At 31.7% G+C, this 20,537-nt stretch overlaps 7 protein-coding genes across 8 annotated transcripts in view; 3 read left to right on the top strand and 4 right to left on the bottom strand.

Moving 5' to 3' along the window:
• Positions 1-116: 116 nt before the first annotated feature.
• Positions 117-1,496, bottom strand: LOC108744340 (neuferricin). Its single transcript, XM_025976315.1, has 4 exons — positions 962-1,496; positions 756-896; positions 496-685; positions 117-354 (listed from the first exon to the last, which is right to left on the bottom strand). Exons 1-4 carry the CDS (start codon positions 1,368-1,370, stop codon positions 183-185), a joined length of 912 nt encoding a protein of 303 aa, XP_025832100.1. The 5' UTR covers positions 1,371-1,496; the 3' UTR covers positions 117-182.
• A 380-nt stretch (positions 1,497-1,876) lies between these two features.
• On the top strand, positions 1,877-3,856 carry LOC112904957 (mpv17-like protein). The gene is made up of 3 exons (XM_025976314.1): positions 1,877-2,434; positions 2,641-2,772; positions 2,919-3,856. Exons 1-3 carry the CDS (start codon positions 2,174-2,176, stop codon positions 3,099-3,101), a joined length of 576 nt encoding a protein of 191 aa, XP_025832099.1. The 5' UTR covers positions 1,877-2,173; the 3' UTR covers positions 3,102-3,856.
• An 84-nt stretch (positions 3,857-3,940) lies between these two features.
• On the bottom strand, positions 3,941-10,273 carry LOC108744323 (glutamate receptor ionotropic, kainate 2-like). Its single transcript, XM_025976335.1, has 16 exons — positions 9,591-10,273; positions 9,338-9,484; positions 8,926-9,277; positions 8,654-8,795; positions 8,425-8,592; positions 7,980-8,132; positions 7,707-7,927; positions 7,403-7,622; positions 7,253-7,337; positions 7,019-7,157; positions 6,812-6,949; positions 6,586-6,755; positions 6,155-6,415; positions 5,045-5,160; positions 4,402-4,560; positions 3,941-4,297 (listed from the first exon to the last, which is right to left on the bottom strand). The coding sequence occupies exons 1-16, from the start codon at positions 9,679-9,681 to the stop codon at positions 4,076-4,078; spliced, it is 2,784 nt and encodes a 927-aa protein (XP_025832120.1). The 5' UTR covers positions 9,682-10,273; the 3' UTR covers positions 3,941-4,075.
• Positions 10,274-10,443: 170 nt separating this feature from the next.
• LOC108744366 (PAXIP1-associated glutamate-rich protein 1A) lies at positions 10,444-11,022 on the top strand. The gene is made up of 2 exons (XM_018480082.2): positions 10,444-10,728; positions 10,789-11,022. Exons 1-2 carry the CDS (start codon positions 10,520-10,522, stop codon positions 10,967-10,969), a joined length of 390 nt encoding a protein of 129 aa, XP_018335584.1. The 5' UTR covers positions 10,444-10,519; the 3' UTR covers positions 10,970-11,022.
• A 255-nt stretch (positions 11,023-11,277) lies between these two features.
• Positions 11,278-13,190, top strand: LOC108744365 (ras-related protein Ral-a). The gene is made up of 3 exons (XM_018480081.2): positions 11,278-12,052; positions 12,139-12,313; positions 12,480-13,190. The coding sequence occupies exons 1-3, from the start codon at positions 11,739-11,741 to the stop codon at positions 12,594-12,596; spliced, it is 606 nt and encodes a 201-aa protein (XP_018335583.1). The 5' UTR covers positions 11,278-11,738; the 3' UTR covers positions 12,597-13,190.
• Positions 13,191-13,690: 500 nt separating this feature from the next.
• Positions 13,691-17,213, bottom strand: LOC108744363 (GATOR complex protein WDR24). Its single transcript, XM_018480077.2, has 11 exons — positions 17,029-17,213; positions 16,852-16,968; positions 16,574-16,796; positions 16,310-16,523; positions 15,979-16,227; positions 15,761-15,918; positions 15,507-15,699; positions 15,271-15,442; positions 15,040-15,216; positions 14,553-14,986; positions 13,691-14,500 (listed from the first exon to the last, which is right to left on the bottom strand). Exons 1-11 carry the CDS (start codon positions 17,117-17,119, stop codon positions 14,210-14,212), a joined length of 2,319 nt encoding a protein of 772 aa, XP_018335579.1. The 5' UTR covers positions 17,120-17,213; the 3' UTR covers positions 13,691-14,209.
• Positions 17,214-19,160: 1,947 nt separating this feature from the next.
• LOC108744364 (somatostatin receptor type 2) overlaps positions 19,161-20,537 on the bottom strand; it is a 163,515-nt gene continuing 162,138 nt past the window's right edge. For both annotated transcript variants that reach the window (XM_018480080.1, XM_018480079.1), the window contains one exon: positions 19,161-20,441. In XM_018480080.1, the coding sequence (XP_018335582.1) occupies positions 19,553-20,441 (889 nt within the window). In that variant the 3' untranslated portion in view covers positions 19,161-19,552. The remainder of the gene's footprint in view (positions 20,442-20,537) is intronic.

Raw genomic sequence — 20,537 nt, 5'->3', positions numbered from 1 at the left:
AAATAACTTATGGCCCTAATACTTACTTATTTTTAGTTATTGTATGCAAAAGTTATAGTATTTATCGTGTTGTTATTTGTTCCGGTTAATTTATTTAATGTAAGTAATGTAATTAATTTTTGTACAATAAGAACGTTTTATTTAAAGAAAAAAAAACATTTTATACATAAATAAGTATTTTTCTATTTATCATGTTTCACTTTGCAACTGTTAGAAGATGAATCACAGCCATCGTATTCCTGTAAATTTTTGTTATTAAGTTTATCTTCATTAACACATGCACACCTGAAGCTTTTGGACCCGGGTTGATAATATTTTCGCGGTACTCCGATCCAGTCCCTGCGATCTCCTCCACTAAAATAAAAAAATAACAAATATATTAGTAACTAAATAAAATTCTATTAAATAATAATAAGTTTGCTGCAGCTGTTTGTATTTGAATTGCATTGGAGGGACCAAAATCGCCATTTTGGTACCGCTCACAATTACCATTACCTTTCTTTAGTGCACCAAAGAGTTGTAGTATCGGTATCAGGGTTCCATTGTGAATTACAAGAAGGAAACTGCTCCTTCTTTTTATTTTCTTTCTTTTTTTTGCTTTCTGCAGCTTTTATCAATTCAATAACTTCCTTTCTATATTCCGTTTCACTTCCGTCTTCGTTGTAATAGGGTCCTTTTAATCTGCCTGCAATAATGTGTATTGTAAAGCTCTTTTTCTGTTGATTAAGGACTAAATTCACTAAAACGGCACCTACCAACCAATTTGTAGTTTTTTGCGTAAAAATCCACCCAGTATTTCAATGATGAATACTGCTCACTGGTAAATCCTTTAAGAACATCTGACGATTCGTTCTCAGAGAAGTCACCAGTGACGAAACTTCGTGATGCATCCTTTCCTGAAATCAATGGAATAAGGTACCATTTTTAAAATTAATTTTCAGACACACTGTATATGTATTACCAACGAACACGTTATATGACGATCCAGGACCGTAATAGTTAGGTGCTGCTGAAACATCGTAAACATCTCCCAAAATAGACAAATACAATTTTTTGCTTTTTTTACCGTCGTACCGTTTTATGCTTTTAAATACCTTTACGCTTTGGGGTTTATCGCCTTCCGAAGATTCACCCTTGAGATATTCTTTAATTGAATCATTAAATAGATAAGCAGAAAATGCAATGGCTATTGTGACAAAGAGAGCGACTTTAAACATTTTTTTTAAACCGTTATATATTACAGTTATAGCAACATTTATCGGACTTCGTATACATTTGACACGAGCAAGTTTACTACAAAGAATAATTGGTTGAAATATTATTATATAAACTTTATGATCAGTGTGTATTACACGCGATACTTTTCTCATAAACTCAAAAAAAATAATCTTATCCAAATTCTATTTTGTTCAGGATTCAAGTGCACCTATGCCCGATTGATAAATTAATAATATGTTAATGCTTCAGTGAGTAACTCGTAACCTCAAGCAAAATTCTGTCAAGGTTGATTTCTATATACAGGATTGGTAGATTTCTCTTTACTTAATGAAGATAGTTGCAAGTTTTTATTATAATATTAAATAAGACTAAATATCATCAATTTGCTGATTCGTACTGCGATATGCTTACAGTTCAAATAATGAATGTTATCGATTCTCAGAATATGAGTCGAAAAGACGATTTTGCGCATTTTTTATGTTGACGATAAAATTTTATTAAAATAGATATTAAAGATAAGCTTTTCGTTCGTTTCTAACGCAAATACGAATAAAATACAATTTTAAAATAACTGTTTCATTATTATATGTAGGTGCAATATATTTAAATAAATTTGTAAATTTAGGTCATAGGTAGGTATCCTAAACTGAAATGAGATAGCGTTTTTTAAAACTGTGACCTCAAAGCGTTGCATTCGTCCCTTTTGCTATGCATGTTCCATAAATAATTACATAATAAGTTGTAAAATTATTATGATTACATTAAACGTAGTTGACAATTCAAAGTTCAATAACATGATTCCTTGGCAGTGAAGCTAGAGTAGAATCACTAAATTTCGTCATCATTTATTCTCATAACAAAATATTGTAACATTTGGGTAATGTTCCCTAATTAATACTAAAGTGCTACCTTAGTTATTATATTTAAATACCCAATTCTTTAATTAATTGAAATTATGGCGCATTTTTCAAAATTTTTTGCATTTTTTCGTAAATATCCCATAGTCAGAGGTATGGCGTCTTATGCAACATTGTGGCCAATTTCTTGTGTTATACAACAAAAAATAGCTGGAAGATCGTGGGATAATTTAGACTGGAATCAAGTTTTACGATTCAGTTTGTATGGTGGGTTGTTTACAGCCCCTACATTGTATGGCTGGGTTAGAATTTCAACAATTATTTGGCCGAGCACAAATTTAAAAACCGCACTAACCAAGGTGAGATAAATCTAAATTTTAAATAATCTTCCTCAAGTGTGCGGTATTTTTGTGTTAATATTTGTGGTTTTTATTACAAATTTCACTTTTATGATCAATATATCAGCATGTTAGTGGCATCTGTTGTAAAATTTGATAACTACAGTATGTAATAATAATAATATTTAGGCGCCAATGAAAATAATTTAAAAATGTTTCTCTGGCAGGCAGTGGTTGAACAAATAACTTATGGCCCAGCAGCACTGATTTGCTTTTTCTTTGGAATGTCTTTGTTACAATTTAAAAGCATTGAGGAAGCCAAAGAGGAAGTAAGAAATAAATTTCTCCCTACATGGAAGGTAAGCATGTTATTACTATAATCAGTACATGTCCAAAATGACATTTTTTTATGAGCTTGAGCTTTGATTGATTGTTTTTTTGAATTGAATTGAACGATTATATAATTGTAGATATCACTACATACTTAAAAATCAAATTTTTGCAGGTGGGATTTTTTGTATGGCCTGTATTTCAGACAATAAATTTCATGTTCATACCTGAACGTAACAGGGTGCCCTATGTTAGTATGTGTAGTTTAGTTTGGTGTATATTTCTTTCATATGTTGAACAACTTCAAGCTAAAAAGCATTATGTTGTTCACGATCTACTTTCGAGAGAAGTAAATTGATAATATCGAAATTTAGGCAATTATACCGATTATTTATATATAATTAGTACGATATTACAATTGCGCTGGCTATTGTAATTCTTATGAATTGTAATTAATTACAATGATTGTGAGTCTTTTGTGATATAATATGTGTTAGGTATCTAAGTGATAGCTGCTTTACTATAATTTATTTTATTAGTCAAAATTTTTTAAAAATTTGAGAATACAGAGTAGTACAAATTTGATTTTGAATATTAAGCACAACAGCTGAGTAGAAGAAGTTTTTATATATATATTTAAATTCTAATACGAAAAATAAAATGTAATATTGTTTGAAAAAGTTTGTAACGTTGTTATACAGCTGCACACATTCACACTTAGCTAGTTTGGGGGTTGCATATATTTCATTCAGGTTCCTTTTAATGAATTTTAAATGTGTAGAATGGACTAATAGATTATTCATAATTAATATATCTTCTTCGCTAAATTAATAACAATTTGGTAATTGTTAAACAAAGAAGTATTACTAATTTTATTAACAACTGCATGGATAATAAACTTGAGCTTAGTTAAATTCGATATTTAGTATTGTTTGTGAAGTGACGGACATGATGTATTAATTATTAATTAAAATTCCTTTTATGTCCGTTACATTCCAATTTAAAATGTTTATCAATGTTACAGAAGAATAATCGAATTATTTTATTATTGTTAACTAAAAAAATCTTCCTTTTATTTCGAATCCCTTCTTTCTATATACATGCGCATGTTCCTTGTTCTAATNTATAAATAATATATACATGATGTTTGCCTCTAGTAAAATGTAATAATTTAATAAATTAAAATTAAAGAAAAAGTTGAACGTAATTATTTTTTATTTTAATATTGTCTTGCATTTACAGTTGTTAGTAGTTAACATCGTATGTGTTGCATTATTTACTAATAATAGAAAAAATGCGATCGTTAAATGGTATGTAAGGACAAATCAAAAATTAATCTTTTTTTCCGGAAGGATTGTATTTTTCTAGAATGTCCAAATTCAGCAAAGATCGGGCTCCATGGAGTACCCCTTCGACCAAACTTTGGGGTCTTGTAGATTGATTACTATCGCTGGATTCACTGGTCGAAGGGGTTGGTATTTTCGTTGCCTTTTTCGTAACTCTGATATTCACAAGGAATTTCAGTTCTATTATCAAAGCTTCCCAGTATGTAATCTAAAAAAAATATATAAAAGAGCATTTAATTATACAAAAGAAAAAAATGTAGAAGAGGATTGTATGAAAGTTTATTTGGACACTTTTCAGAACTTATAACTTACGTGTTCTTCGACACAAAGACACTTTACATTCCATAAGAACTCTCCCATGGCTATGACAAGGGCAATAGCAACCCCTATTCCTAAAACCAAGAACACACCTCCTACGTTGGATAGACCAAGTTTTTGCTGGTCAATACTGCTTAAACCAGAATCTTCTTCCTACAGTTAGAAACAAAAAACTATTGGTAATAATTATTTACAAAATGTAGGACCTACGGTTGGAAAAAGACAAATGGGTGTAGAGGGTAGTTATGACCTGATACAACACTAAAAAGGTGTTTTTAGATTGGGGCGAATAGATGAAGATAGAGAAGACGGGGCTGAAAAATCGAATATTAAAAAAGAAACTATGATAAAAATACAGTGGATAGAAGAGATTAGAAATGAGGAGTTATTAGAAAGATTAGGAGAAATTTGGGTTAGATTGCATTTGTTTCTTTTTTAACATTTGTCTTTTTATCTCGATCCCGTGCGCCCCAATCCCCCCACCCTATCTAAAAAATGCTTTTGTAGTGTACAAGATTACCCTCCACCCATTTCTCTCCTCATACCGTCCATGGGCCCTATATTCTGAACAGTTACCTAATTATTTATTGTTATTGCAATTTATATTTTTATTTATGTATGTTTTACATTTACGTACATCACAGGCACCACCCCCATACATTTCCTTCCACCATTTGGTTTTTAAATCTGACAACGTACCATCTTCTTGAAGTTTCAAAATAGCTTTATTGATGGCACTTCTGTAGGGTGCATCTTTAAATGATAAAAACAAAACATTATTTTTTTATTATTTTTTTTAATTGCTTCGTTTTTCCTATTTAAAATTTACCATCTTTTTCATTGATTGGACCGCGTATAATATACTCGCTAGTATTTGTTATCAATTTTGGCATCATCTGACAAAAAGTTGGAATGCTCAGAATGAGCAATAAATGTGTGACCAGCGATCATTCATGTTATATTAATCAGTAAATATCGTAAACAACGTTGAAGAGGTGTTCTACACGGGAAATAAATATGAGGACAAATAAATATTGTTGTTAGGAATTAAGTGTTAATAAAAAATGTGATACAGTGAGGACCTAAAGTGGATATTGTGGGGATTGCTGATTGTCATAATATGTAAGTAATTTACAAGGCTTATATATATTTATCATTTAGTAAGTTGTTGGTGTAATTAAATGGGCAGAAATGTTGTTCGTCAATTTGAAAGGGCATAAGAGCGTTTAAGGTACCATTTATTTAAAGTGGGATAAAAAATAAAAAAAAGTGTAAAATCACGAAAATATTTAATATGTGAATTAAAAAATCTTTTAATTCTTGTGAGGTAATGACGATCATAAATACAATAAATCACAAAACACTTTAATAAAGACCATAATGTGTAAAAGGGGAGATTTATTTACATCAGTGTGATTATCGATAACTACTTTGTTTAATTTATTAATTTCCAGACATTCCAATAAATTTAATTTTAAACCTTTACGTAACAACTGGAAATAGTCAATAAAGTTATATAAATTAAGTAGTAAGTTCTGTCCATAAGTTGAATTAGAGGTCTTGTTTTTAAAATTGTTTTATGTTCTTTTATCCACTCTTTAAAACATCTAACTGCTTGGCCTATGTAGGCCACTGCGTGACGAAATTATCATTGTGGTCTTTAATAAACTGTTTTGTAACTTGCGTTTCTTCATGTTGTTATATTTGATACTTTTATATGATCATATATGAATAATTTTTGACTTACTAACTGGCATGGCTATGCCATATCCCTTGTCGTCCAAAACATCTCCAACTTGTTTCAGTTCACAATGTCTTTCCACCTCGTATTCAATCGAAACGCTTTCCATAAAAAAGGCATACATGCTATTTTTGGTGTTTAAGACCCTTTTGACTCCATCATCGTTGCTTTTTTCGAACGTACTTGGTTTGAACTGTTGCATTTGGGTCCACATGCGTTGGTACAACGAGTAATTTGATTCTCGAAAGAAAGCCTGAGTAGAACCGCCTAAACACAAAAATAAATTAATGAAAAAATATACTTACCAATAAAACAGTAATTTATTGTAACGATAATAATTGTAAAGCGTCAAAAAATTTTATTATTATAGATTAAGTCACTATTAAATGATTGTCTTGGGTTATCCTGGTACTTAAAGTATTACTAAAAGTACTTACCAGCAACTACTCCATATTTTATGTTGGATTTTGCTAAAGCTTCGGCGCTGTCGATGGTTGGACCCATTTTCTCCATTGTTAAAAAGGCTGCCAAATTAGCTGTATAAGAACTGGTCATTAACAGTGAAAAGAACCACCACATAGACGTGGCCATTCTCGAAGAAATTCCTCTAATTAAAATTTAGGAATAAATAAATTTTTTACAATTTTTAATTGCCTATCTTACTTGGGCAAAATATCGCATCCTTGTGTCATTATGGATCCAAGGGTTAGCCAGAAACAGTTCTTTAGATTCCATATGTTTTCTTTCTCGTCGGGATTTTCATCACAGGGATGAGGTTTCTCCCAGTCTCCAGGAGCTATCCTACATACATACACATTCTTTTAGATTAAAACTCAGGTTTTTTATTAAAAATATACTAATTGAAGTCACCTAGATATAAAGAATAGCAAAATGGATATTATTAGGTACATGGTGGAAGTATATATCCACACTTCAATAGAGAATGGGTCCATAAATGCGAAAATATTCCTGTCTCCCTCCTCGGTTTTCTTATATAAAATACCAATACCTGAAAAGGAGAAATGTGTATTTCAAAGAACAACACCAAAATTATTCCAATCATTGGTAACTTTCTTAATGGAAAGAGTTATTGGTACCATTTACCTAACGTCATAAAGGGTAACGTAAAATCAACAACTTGTCTCCTTTGATGTGTGATAGTAAGATCGCATATTGCCAAATGGGCTTTCTGTAAGAAAAATAAATCATAGGTGCACACTTAAAAAGGAAGAATTATTCTTTTATAATAATTACTTTATTGAGTAGATCCCCTATAAGTCCATTCCAGGTTTTCTTTTCCGGAACGTAATTCCCATAGTAATTGCCCTCAGTTAAAACAAATTTGAATGTAAAATTTAGCTCTTCTGCTATAGCTTGTATAAGATCCATTGAATATCCTTCGTATCGATCGTTTCCTTCAAGGACTTCATCGGGACTACTGGGTGTTCTTCGCATAAGATAGGGCCTTCCAATTCTGAAAACGTGTTTGATGAATCACATCTTAGAATTATTATGGTGATATTTTGGTCCACGTTTCAATACTGGATGAACAATTTACCTGGACGACACTATGACAGTGTCTTTTTGAAGATTTTCGAGAATCCTTTGCTGTTGTTCGCTTGATGAACGTTGAAATTGTAATTCATCGGGATTTTCCGGGCTCCAAGTTGCCACATCGGGATAGCTAGTCTCCGCTTCAATTAAAAGGAGATTGAAATCTGTTCTGGTTCCATTAGGGCCAAAACTAATGGGACCGGTAATCGTGTGTTCAAAAGATTGCTAAAACATGCCGATGTTTGTTAGGATTAAAAAGGGTGGGCAAAGGATTTACCTTCCTCATGAAAGAGACCAGATGGTGTCCAGCTTCATAGGTTCCATCACCGTTGCATTGTAATGGCGTGGGGTCAACATTTATGTGATTGCGTTGTTGAGAAATTGTATGCAAAAAGGTATTAACTGCGTCGTGCAGCAGTACTGCTTCCGTCTCAAGAAAAAAACAGAAAAATGGGTTGCAAATATTAAAAAAAAAGTAGGCATTTACGACTTGCTTTAGTGGTTAGTATTTTAATTCCTTTAGCCTTTTGGTCGAAAGTTGATTTATCATATATATTGACCGAAAATGGATTTAAATGGTGGCCATTGAATTTGTTGCCATTTAAAAATGGTTCCATTTTTACCACAAAAAATGCATTTACATTTTTGAAATGTTTTTTTAACTTCACGTGAAAAATAAAATAGAATAAAAAAAATAAGTATATGTAAAAATTCAGCCTTACCCTTACGATATCGACTGTTGTTAAATCTTCTGGTTCATTCATAAAATGTTCATAACTTCCCCATTCTCGAACTGCGTGCATTAACATAGTGTTATTGGAGTTAAAAATTCTTACGTATGTTATGTTTGATCGACTGTCCAAGACAGAAAAATCAGTTAAATGTGCATCCTAAATTGAAACAAAAAGTACATATAGAATTCAAATAACTTTTTAATAGGAAAATTTTTACCAAAGACGTGAGAAAATAACTGTGAAAAAAATCTAGAAGATGAACTTCTTTTGCTTGCTTCAATATTTTGATAATGTTCTGCGGTTCACAGTCCAAGATTATCTGATGGATCTTTGAATCACCCAGTTCTTTAAGGAGTGTTCTAAAAGTTGTAAATAAAAGTACTGAAGGAAGAGCAATGATAAATGAAACTGATTTTCAAGTACTTATTCTAGTTTACATTTTTATATGGGTAATTAAAAGCTGGCTCATTTATTACTGTTGTTTTTTACCTCTGATCGCCATCGGGTGAAAGTTTTTTTATGACGACGGGATTATCCTCAACATTTGGTATTTTTAGAATTTCCTGAAGTCTAATAAGAGCTATTTCTTTTTCGTATAAAATGACATAATTTTTCCATTGCAAATGTTTTACAATCGTTGCGAAACCTTTCGCAAGTTTATCTGTATCAGGGTAGAAGTTTAAGGATGTTGAAAGGGATGAACCTCTTGTGGGCTTCCAGTTTATTTGTATGTGAGGGATGTTAAGGGTGGAACATATGGATTGTGTTATTGATTGGCCGTTTAACGATAACGGCCCAAATATTCCTACTACACCATCTTTTTCCTCAACCATTTTGCATACTAAAATTTTTACAAAATCAATAAAAGCTAAAGATTATACAAATTCTGGGATAGACGAACCTGTATCTTTTACTTTGAGAATATCATTTTGTGCAACGGTTTTAATATTTGCTTTAAAACGGTGCGAGTTTTGGTGTCTGTTATAAATTTTTACCGCTATTCTAAAGGCTTTACTCAGATCATTATCGGTTTCATCAAATATTGCTCCTACAAAGTGAAAATTATTACCTGTTTCTTTTTATTCCTTACTATTCTCTTTTGCAAAAATTTACAGAAAAAAACTAGAAATGCCTAAATTTATAATATAAATAANCAACAGTATATATTTGTTTATCATTTTCATAAGCTGAAGTAAACTTCAGAATAGCAAATAAACTTAAATATACACAATATATTTTAACCATTCTACTTGACTAATCGCAATATCTACAATGAGAAGTAAACTTTCGATTTCAGCATGTGTTTAATGTATATTTTGAGTTCTACTTGGTAAAGTGCCAAGGTATTCTTTCGTGTTGATTACTGGAATTGGGTGTACGAAATTAGATTTTATAATATTTCTCATCTGCTCGTATATTATAACTACCATTGCAAATAAAATAAAAAAGAATCGATAGCTATTAAGCAATTAAAACCAACGTTATTGTGTTTTAAATGTGTTGTGTTTTTTGTTGAAGTATATGCACCATGTTTTAAAATAAAAAAGTTTCGCGCTCTTAATGATGGGATTTTTTTTATGAATGGGCATCCAACCACTCAGATATGCTATGGTGGTTGCCGCATATCTAGCGGTTCATTGATTTGAAAATATTAAGGATAAAATACAATGGACCCCACACAGAAAGTCTTTTTGACCTCTCTAGAAATTGCAGCTTGAGAGAATTCATATTTAAAGAATGGATTACGACTTCGGTCTGAGATTAAAGTTAAAATTGGGTGAAGTAGCTTGATGTTTAATTCTACTCTACAATTAAACTTTTATATGATCTGAGTTTAAACCGGTGTTTAAACCTTAAGCTCCGTCATGCTTTATTTATTTTATGAGTTTATTTTCTTTAAATTGTGGAGCTGCAACTTTATGTGACCTAGCATGTTCCTGTGACGCCTATGGAACGGCTGACCTCATATGTACATTTTATGCGTACATCAGAACTACTTCTGCTCCGCAATCCGCAATCCGTACGCTCATCCTATTCCTAGCTGCTGATATTCTGCATGGGGACTAATTTGAATCATTTTTAAATGATGGCAGACGATTTTGTTGTTGAATGTTCCGATGACGAATTTAAAAATATTAAAGGAACGTGGGAACCTCCAGTTGAAGAAATCGAAAGACTTTATGATATTCTTGATAAAGGGGAACTTCCAGAGATCAAATGGAAGTGTCCTGGATATAGATCACCATCACCAGAAGTACAAGATCAACCCCAAGAAGAAGATGTATTGAAACCGTAGGTGTTTATGACAAACTCCTTTTCTTTGTGTTTAATAAAAAGCTTAATGCGTTACAGAACCGAAGATAAGTCCGACTTTGATTTTATGGATGAAGTACAGTCTCCAAAATTAAAAATGCGAAAGGATGGTGAAGATGCTTTAAGAGGAAGTGCCAAGAAAAAAACAACGTCGTTGGACGGAGTCCTCAGTAATATGAGAAGACACAAATTATTGCCATCTCAAAATAGCAATTCCTGATAATGCTGTATTTATTTATTTTAAAGACAAATAAATTAAATTTTTTCCCAACGGTTTAATACTTTTTAAAAATTCTTACATATTCATTAGAAAGAGAATCGGTGTACTCAAACAATACGTATAAACTTTTTAGTTTTTACTGTACGAATTACATATTATACAAGTTATTAGCGTTATTAGTATGCCTAAGAATTAGTTACGCATGTAATATATAGTAAACTAGTAAATGTGTAAATGACCTACTCTATATTTAGCAATTAAACCGTTAGTTCATATGCTGTCTTGACTTTTTTACTGACATGTATTTATTGTTGTGTGTGTATTTGTATTGTTTGGTGATTGTTAGTGTCAGCTTTAAGAATTATTTCCTTGTAAAAAATATTCCTATCTTGATTAATCATTATTACTTATTTACGGATATTACGATACAAATGATAAAGAAGTGGGGATATTAAAAAAATATTTTGATAATGACTCTTTGGTAACAGAACATGTATGAGTGTGTATGAGTAAGGAGTAAGCTGTTTGATTAGGCGAGGCAAACAATAATTGTACTTGTTACTTCTTTTATGTGCATCATTAATAAGATAAAATACTTTTTTGTTGAATATACGTAAGAAGTTCGGTTTAGCAGTTTGCGTTTCTGTGCATTTCTGTGATAATTTTTGTGTAATTGTGAAGGGTGGTAACATCATTATAGAAGAAACAATTGGAGACGTTCATTAAACAAATTATTTTTTTCTAATATTATACAAAGATATTTACCATAATGTCGAAGAAACCAACATCACAACCTGCCCTCCACAAAGTTATTATGGTTGGAAGTGGAGGTGTTGGAAAGTCTGCACTTACATTACAATTTATGTATGATGAGTTTGTAGAGGACTATGAACCAACAAAAGCAGACTCCTACAGAAAGAAAATCCTTTTGGATGGTGAAGAGGTTCAAATTGATATTTTGGACACTGCGGGGCAAGAAGACTATGCTGCCATAAGAGACAACTATTTTAGAAGTGGAGAGGGGTTTCTATGTATTTTTTCAATTACTGAAGAGGAGAGTTTTCAGGCAACTCAGGATTTTAGGTAGAGTGATATCATTGAGTACTTTCTTATTGAAACTGCTTTATGTTATTAAAGTTATTTTTTTAATAAAACACTAATAATTATAGGGAACAAATATTACGGGTTAAAAATGATGAAAATATTCCATTTTTATTAGTGGGTAATAAATGTGATCTGGAGGATAAGAGAAAAGTAAGTTTTCAGGAGGCTAGCGAAAGAGCAAAGCAGTGGGGTGTTACTTATGTTGAAACATCCGCTAAAACCAGGGAACACGTTGACAAGGTACATTGGTTTTATCACAGATTGATAATAATTTACAGCTACTTAAAGATAAGAAATAATTGGCTTTTATTAAATGATAATTTTTGTTTTAAGAAACAAATACTACAATAAATATGTCAGAAGCATTTATCAACTTAAATCATTTAACAACACATTGTTTTTAAAGGTATTTTATGATTTGATGAGAGAAATTCGTGCCCGTAAGATGGAAGAAAATAAAACAAGTAATGGCAAAGGGAAGGATAAAAATAAAAGAAAGAAACTTAAATGCACAATTTTGTAAGTGTGGATACAAACTTTCATGTAAATAAGCACTGGTGAGTTTGCTTTATGATCTGGTGAAATAATCCAAAGTTATGAAATTTAAATCTTAATTTAAGTTTCATAAATTAATATTTATTATAAGATATAGCTTTTGATGTAGGGATGTATGTGTGCTGTAAGTTTTGTATGTTGTATTTTGAGCAGTGACTGTCTAACGATGTCCATAAGTATATAAATAATATATACTGTATACATAGCTTTTGTATAAATTTATAAACATAATGTATTTGCTTCGAGGTCGAACAGTATTCAAGAAAATTATATTTTTCTTGTACCAAGCTGATTAAAGTGGTAGTTAAGTAAAGATGGCACTGGTAAATTAAAAATGCGAAAAATCAGATGAAAATCCTCAGCCAGGAATACACAAGTGTGTGAGCTCTACTGACACCTATTTATATCAGAAATCTTAGGCTGGAAGTTGCACTACTTTACAAAAAAAAATTGTCTTTTTATTATGAATATTTAAAACATTGAATGAATCACAAAAAATATAATATAGTTTGTAGAAGTAAAATAAGACAATAAGAACCACAAAAATAAATGCTTGACTGTTCTGATTAGTTTGGAAAACAATGCTTTCAGCTAGAATGGAAAAAATCAGAAAAAAAATATAGAGTAGAGATCAATCACTTATTTACTTGAAAAAAAAATTTTTTTTCTTCATTTTGTATTGTCTAGTTTTACAGTTAAATTTGTTTGATTTTAGTGTCTTAGCAATTGATTTTTTATTAACATCAGGTTAGTAGTGTGTAAATAATGAAATTATTTGAAAAATAAAAATTTTTTTGTTTGCGAAGGAGTATAATTTCCAGAATACCTGAGTATAAATAAGTGACAATAGGAGTAACATAAAAGACAAGGGCGGATTTCACATGTTACCTGGCTACGGCTTTTTAAACATTATGTTATCGTTTTCTATGTAAAATGCAACTGCATTTTGTTTTATTTACTTGTTGCACTGAATTATTTATAAGTTGTAGTTGTTGGTATGATAAGAACTGGTTAAAATTACTGTAAACAAATGTATAATACCTACGTGCATTTAAAGAAAGATATTTGCCTTGTTAAGTAAGTTTTTTTTTTGTTTAAATTCGAAGAATTGTAAACTAAAAAATATTAGCAGCCTTTGTTGTTGATATTTCATGCTTGCTGGGTATTTTTTTGTTTTTGGTGCAACATTTTCAAATAATAATTTGGCTCATTTTGTTGTAATTTAATGAATATACATTAATTAGGCACTTATCACATTTAAAAACAAGTAAATCCTCACTCGAAATAAAAAAATTACAATAAAACGAGCCAAGTGTTCCATTTTAAATTAAGTCATTTTGCTTAATTTATATATTTTTATTTAAATCGATATGTAGCAATAAAGAGCTTGAAAAGAAATTCTACCTGCTTGTACTTTATCCTCTAAAGCCATTTCTTTACTTAATTGCTGGAAATAACAAAGATTAAAAGAAGACTTAAGGTTTATTACTTTTTATAAATATTTAAATATAGAAAATATCAACAATTTTCAGACTTGTCTTTAAATAACTACTTTTAATATTCTGTGTGTTTTTATTTTATTCAACCATATTCGCATAGATGTCCACATCCTGTGGGACACTTATTGTTTGATCTTATCCACTTTTGTATGTGTGCTAAATGACCTCCGTGAGAGCACCCCTGGCACCATGCATACAATCCACGAACAACTTGGTGGCAAACGCTGCACAGGGAATATTCTGAAGAATGACACCTATCGCACAACCAACCGGCTCTCTGAAGGGGCTTGCTACATTTACCACAATTCGTATTTATCCTTGTAGACTGTTGACTCATTTGATTAATACTTGGAATCCATGACAATTTTATCACCTATAAATGAGTTAACATTACAACACTCCGAAGTTTTTTTAGTATTACTGACCTGGGCAGCAATGTCCCACAATCGGTATCTTCCAAGCAGATCTATATACCCGAGTAACCAATGTTCTTGTGTAGCTTCGTCCAGACCATTTAAGAACTGTCTCTGATCTCCCAAAACTAGAAGAACGCAAGCAGCTGTCTGGATGTCTCCTAAATTTGCGTGATATTTTAGTGCGTCCACGATAACTGTACTGGGATCCCACGTTGCCCGTTTTGGGGGATTGAATACTGTTAGAGGCCCTGAAAAGTGATCGTCTGTAGAAATGATTTGACCATCATCATTTATGTCGGGAGAATTGTGTTTGGGAAATTGTTCTGGAGGAGGGGAACGATCTTGGATTTCGTGACGTATGTTAAAAGCTTCGTTGGGCAACGTCCAGTCCTGGATTTGTTCTGAGATGTGATAATTGTGAAAACCGTTTCTTATATCTGCAACTGAAACAAATTTTTGATAATACTGTAGTCAGCGAATATATATATTTTTAAACCTGAATTAAGCCCATCCAGTTCTAAATCAAGTTCGTTTTCCCCAAATGTGAAGTCCCCACGAGGAAGTCCCAATTTAAAGTTATTATAACTCGTGAAACCACTGACATGATCGACTTGGTCTTCCGCTTCTGTTTCGTCGTCTCCTCCGCTATTTTGTGCGGCTGGTGTATCTCCCCCTTAAAGTAGTACATTTATTTAAAAACTCATTTATTATTATTTTTTTAATTTACCTCGTGATTTTTGCTCATTATCTGTGCTTTGATCAGCAGATCCTAATGTCAGAGCCACAATATTTGTGAAGGATAAATTGTCGTCGCAATATTTTGAATTGTACGGGTAGGAAGAGTTTTGGCGAAACTCTTCACTACAAAGAATGCGCAGAATTTGCCAAACCAACGAAACCTATACAATTCTAATATTAAAATTAAATTCAATTAACTAAATACTTTCGGTATTGTTTATTTACCTGATGTTTTCCAAATTGTTTTGCAACGTTAGCGTTGTGTTCACATAATTCTGAAAAACTTTGACCAGTTATTAAGTAATTTTTTGCTAAATTGCAAAAACATTTCATATCTTGACTAAGGACACACATAAACTGACTTAGTTGACTTGAAGCTTGATGAAATTGATCACTAGATAGAGTGTTTGAATTCTTCCTGAAATATTAAAGTAACAGAGATAATTATGAATTGAGATTATTATGAATTAATCAGTTACCTCACTAAATTAGTAACTTTGGAGAGAAAATTCGGATTGGTGGGGGTCTGGCATGCATATAAAATATCGCCTTTAGTATTAAGCGATATTCCTTGGGGATTTGCTTTGCTTGCAGGACGACTGGCATCTTTAAATGCATGTTGATATAAGGTACAATCCTATAAAAGAAAATATTTTTTACAAACAGTTACTTCCCAATCGAAATTAAAATGTCCTACTCGACTTGTACTTAAAAATACGTGAGGTTCACCCCTCCAGGCTACACATGTTGATACATCTTTGTGTTCATTAAATGCAGCAAAAGGAATATACGGCCTGCGTATATCCCAAATGTTAATACTACAATCGACAACTAAAGCACAACTGGCAATATGATATTTTCGTTGAGGACGCCATTTGACATGTCCTACTGATGCAATTGTATGAATTGTATACTCTAAAGTAGGCTTAGAACTTAGATCCCAAACCTGAGAGAAAACAATACAGTTAATCATCTAAGTATAGTACATGCTGAACAATTTTTAATGATCCATTATTAATTTTGATTACCTTAATTGTTTTATCTCTACTTGCTGTTGCAATCCAAGGTACTTCTGGATGCCAATCACATGCAAAGACAGGGCCACTGTGTGCTGTAAATTGTTGTTGACACTTATCTGGTCTTCTTATGTCCCACAATTGTACACTGCCATTTTCTGATACAGCAGCAAACATTTGTGGAATGTGTGGACTGAACTGAACATCTCTGACACTTTCAGTATTGCTAAGAAAATTAAATTATGAGCTTGCTATTTCATGATTTTAAGATGTTACCTGTGAAATGTTGCCACAGAGGTCTTTAATCTTATATCAAAATACTTCATAGTTCCATCTTGAGAACCAGAAATGAGCCTGTTTGGTTCAGAAGAATGAAAATTAACTTTATTCACTGTTCGCTTGTGCTCTTGGTAATCTTGCTCCTGCATTGCTTTACCCATTTTCGTGAGATTCCATACACATACATGACCATTAGTAGCAGCAGTAGCCAAATAATGATCTAGATTTTATATCATGTTAGTGTCAGTAGTAAACTGTAGACTACATAACCTTACCGTCTGTAACACTCCACGATATATCATTGCATGAAAAACTTAAATTTAAGTGTTTTGAAGTACGCAAATTACAGACTTCTTTGAATTTATCTTCTTCGATTAAATATACTTTAAAAACTATAAAAAAAAGACAGATAAACGTAACAACAGACTCAATTGTGCGGCTTTGTTATATACCATTTCGTCCACTAATAGCAACTTGTGTATTATCCCTGTTTAATGCAAGGGCATTTACTGGCCCTTCCTGCACAACGTTGAAGGTAACCATGATACCACTTTTTAATGTAAAAGAAATATCATAATTCTAAAAAATAAGGAAAATAGGTCATCAATTCTCAGGTTATGTTTTGTTACTTGACACTTACGAGGTAAACAAACAAGGAAATGTCTAAAAGAACGCACTGTGGTGTCTAAAGAAACATTAATCTCTCTTGTTCTAATGGGCGGTAAAATTATTGGGTTTGAATTCAAATTTGTTTCACATGAATATTAAAATTCGTTTGATGCAACAGTAGCATATTATGTGTCTTGTCTCATTTAAGGTTTTAATAAAAATTAAATTTTTGGCAAAAAATTTATTTTATCTACATTTAGATAGGTATATGTATGTACATATTCCATTATATAACAAAAAATAAAATACATCTTACACGGTATATATAAAGTAACACAGAATCTTAAGAAAAATGCTCTTATCTACTTTTTACAAATGTAACACAAAACACCAACATATAAATACGTACTTAACTGCCGTCATCAATGACAAAAAGTTATTAAACTCTAACATTTTTATAATGGTTTTGGATATTATTTCATTTACGGCAAGTTTCGCATTACTTATCTAGTATGAGTAAAATATTTCTGCACTCATAAGTTTCATAATATCACAGTTTGCACATCCATGTTATTAATAAATAACAAACAAATACAATAGCGACTAAATAAGTCGCTTTTACAAGTGTTAATGGTAAATGACCAGTATAGTAGCTGTACAGGAGTAATCGACATAAAATGAGATTAGAAAATTTTTTGGGCTCATCTAATAAAATTCTCTAAGCTCTGTTATGTCGTTGATGCGATTATTATTATTTACTTTAATTTGAAGAAAACTGACTTTTATTTATACATACACATATTAATTTAATCACATTTAAATTTTACTTTGGCAACAATATTTTTTATGTATTTATATATGAGGAAATGAATATGTGGTACTTTGTTGTAGTGTGACATGTATTGTTATATTAACTAACGTAGAACATTAAGTTATTTGATAAAGGGTTAGTCGTACCCGAAACGTTGGGTCTATGTAATTACAAGATATTTATTACAAGTCGACGATAAGTAAGATTTTGCAAAGTTTAAAGTTTTGAAAATATTGTTTTTAATTTAATTTTACCCTGCTTTTTCCTTTTTATTATGGTATTAGCAATATCACCGATAAAACGATTTCAGTTTGAATTTGGTACCTACCTAGATTACAAATAAAAATTTTCACAACGGAATTATCCAAAGAACATGTCTTCCAGGCATTATTTATATTATTTGTTGTAATTATTAATATATTAATGCATAACATTGTCTGCAAAATAAAAGTTAACCTGGAATTGTTTTGCAATTATTTACCGTTTGTCAAGTAATTATTTAAAATACTTCAAAGACATGAAAATGTTGATTAAGAATTTCAATTAAATTCGATGCTTAACTAAAGGTGACTAGAGCGATTGAAAATACGTGTATTCAAAGAGAAATTGAAAATAGTTCAATTAATTTACAATTTTTTGTTCGTTTCGTCAAAATGATGTCTTCAAGAGATACTTGTCCCATTTTGTACCGTAGATGGGTTCTAGGTTTATTTATCTATATGAAAAAATCCGAACGATATTTTCAAATACATAACATTTTGTAATAGCCTTACCTAATGTCTTGTTTATTCGCTTATTGTAATCTTTGGTTTAGTAAATATGAAAATACTTTCAATTAAGAGCAGATATAAAGGGATGAAATGTTTTTTATTAATTGTGTAATTCCACTTTATTTCACACTTTATATCTGCTTTTAATTGAAAATATGTTAATACAGTAGAATCCGCTTATAATGACATCCAAGGGAAATGACAAACACGTCATACTAAGCGGGAGTCATACAAAGCATAGTCTTAGAAAATAAACAACTTTCTATTTTGGTTAGTTATTTAGTTTAATAGAGAGAAAAACTACAAATTGTATATATTTATTAACAGAAAAAGAAAAAGAACGATGAATTGTAATATCAATATACGTAAGAAGGGTCAAAAAAATGAGCGAAAATGTTATTATTAATCGTTTGGGTCACTATAGCCGGATTCTTGAGAATCAGTCATAATAAACGATATGTCATTTTAAAAGGAGTCATTGTTTCCAAACTTTCGTGTAGAGGATTTAATCTGAAAACCAAACTTAACACTGCAATTACTTCATATTAAGCGGTTGGTCAATATAGGCGGAGTCATAATAAACGGATTCCACTGTATATCATTTGCGGAAGATAGTACAAAGTATGGTAAATACGTAATAGTTATTGGTGAAGAACTTGTTTTGTGTTCTTTGACAATATGCCGAGAGCTAACCCGGTTTCATCTCGAGAAATCTTTCAATTACACAGTTAGTGGAAAATGATATCACTTTATATCTCATTTTTATTTCTCTAACGTCAATGCCATTTATAAATTTGTAGCTGAGTTTGGTGTGGAAGGTATACCATTTCTTACAATGGTATCCTTCGTTTTATTTTCCGTTGTGAAGGTTACATTTGTCTTTGATGTAGAGGCATCCGTTTTACTAACGAGAAGACCAACATCGCAGTCTTCTCCATTAGTCGGACAAATTGACGTAGCACGAGAGGGTCGAAACTTGTCCGTTCCAAGTTTCGATTTTCTCGGAAAAACGCTGTTCTCTAACTGTAGAGTTGCATTTATTTCTTTTCCCGCTGCACACGTGCATGCTTTGAGGAAACTCTTTTTGAAATTGTCGCTCAAAAAGGCGTAAAGGATTGGATTAACCGCAGAATTGGAATATGATAGACACGAAGCAAGTAAATTAAGCGTAACCACAAAATGAGAGGGTTCTTTCTGAGATGCGATCATTGCTAACTGTAAAATCCAATATGGCAACCAACATAACACGTAGACAGTGACTACAGTAAGAACGAGGTTCGTTACTTTTCTATGAGATCTTCGTTTTTCTTTGGATTTGTTTTTTGGACCAACGTTTCTTAATTTCTGGATGACTAGGCAATAAAACACTGAAATAAGGCATAAGGGTATGGCGAAACTGAACACAAAGGTATACAAAATAAACATGGCGGCCATTGAAAGAGTCTGCTCTTCGAAATTTTCTTCAGTTGAGTTGTCCGTTGACCATACTATTTGGCATGTCTTTGCTGTAACATTTAGGCCGTTTCTACCGTTCCTTTGCTCGGTTTCCGTGGAGTAAATGAGGATGGGACTTATCAGGGTGATGCTACAAATCCACGCACACAACGAGACTATTCTTGAAATGATAGGAGTTCGCCATTTAGGGGATGAAATAGGGTGACATACTGCTACATATCTGGAAATGAAGAAGTGATTTATGATCTAAAAATGGAACCAGAAGTTCGTATTGCAGCAAAGAAAGTCTTGACAATTTAAAATTGTTGGATTTTTT

The sequence above is a fragment of the Agrilus planipennis genome, unplaced genomic scaffold (genome assembly GCF_000699045.2).
Source record: "Agrilus planipennis isolate EAB-ADULT unplaced genomic scaffold, Apla_2.0 scaffold17, whole genome shotgun sequence".
NCBI classification, from domain to species: Eukaryota; Metazoa; Arthropoda; class Insecta; order Coleoptera; family Buprestidae; genus Agrilus; species Agrilus planipennis.
The sequence above is the reverse complement of the archived record's forward strand: the minus strand, read 5'-3'. Positions and strand labels throughout refer to the sequence as shown.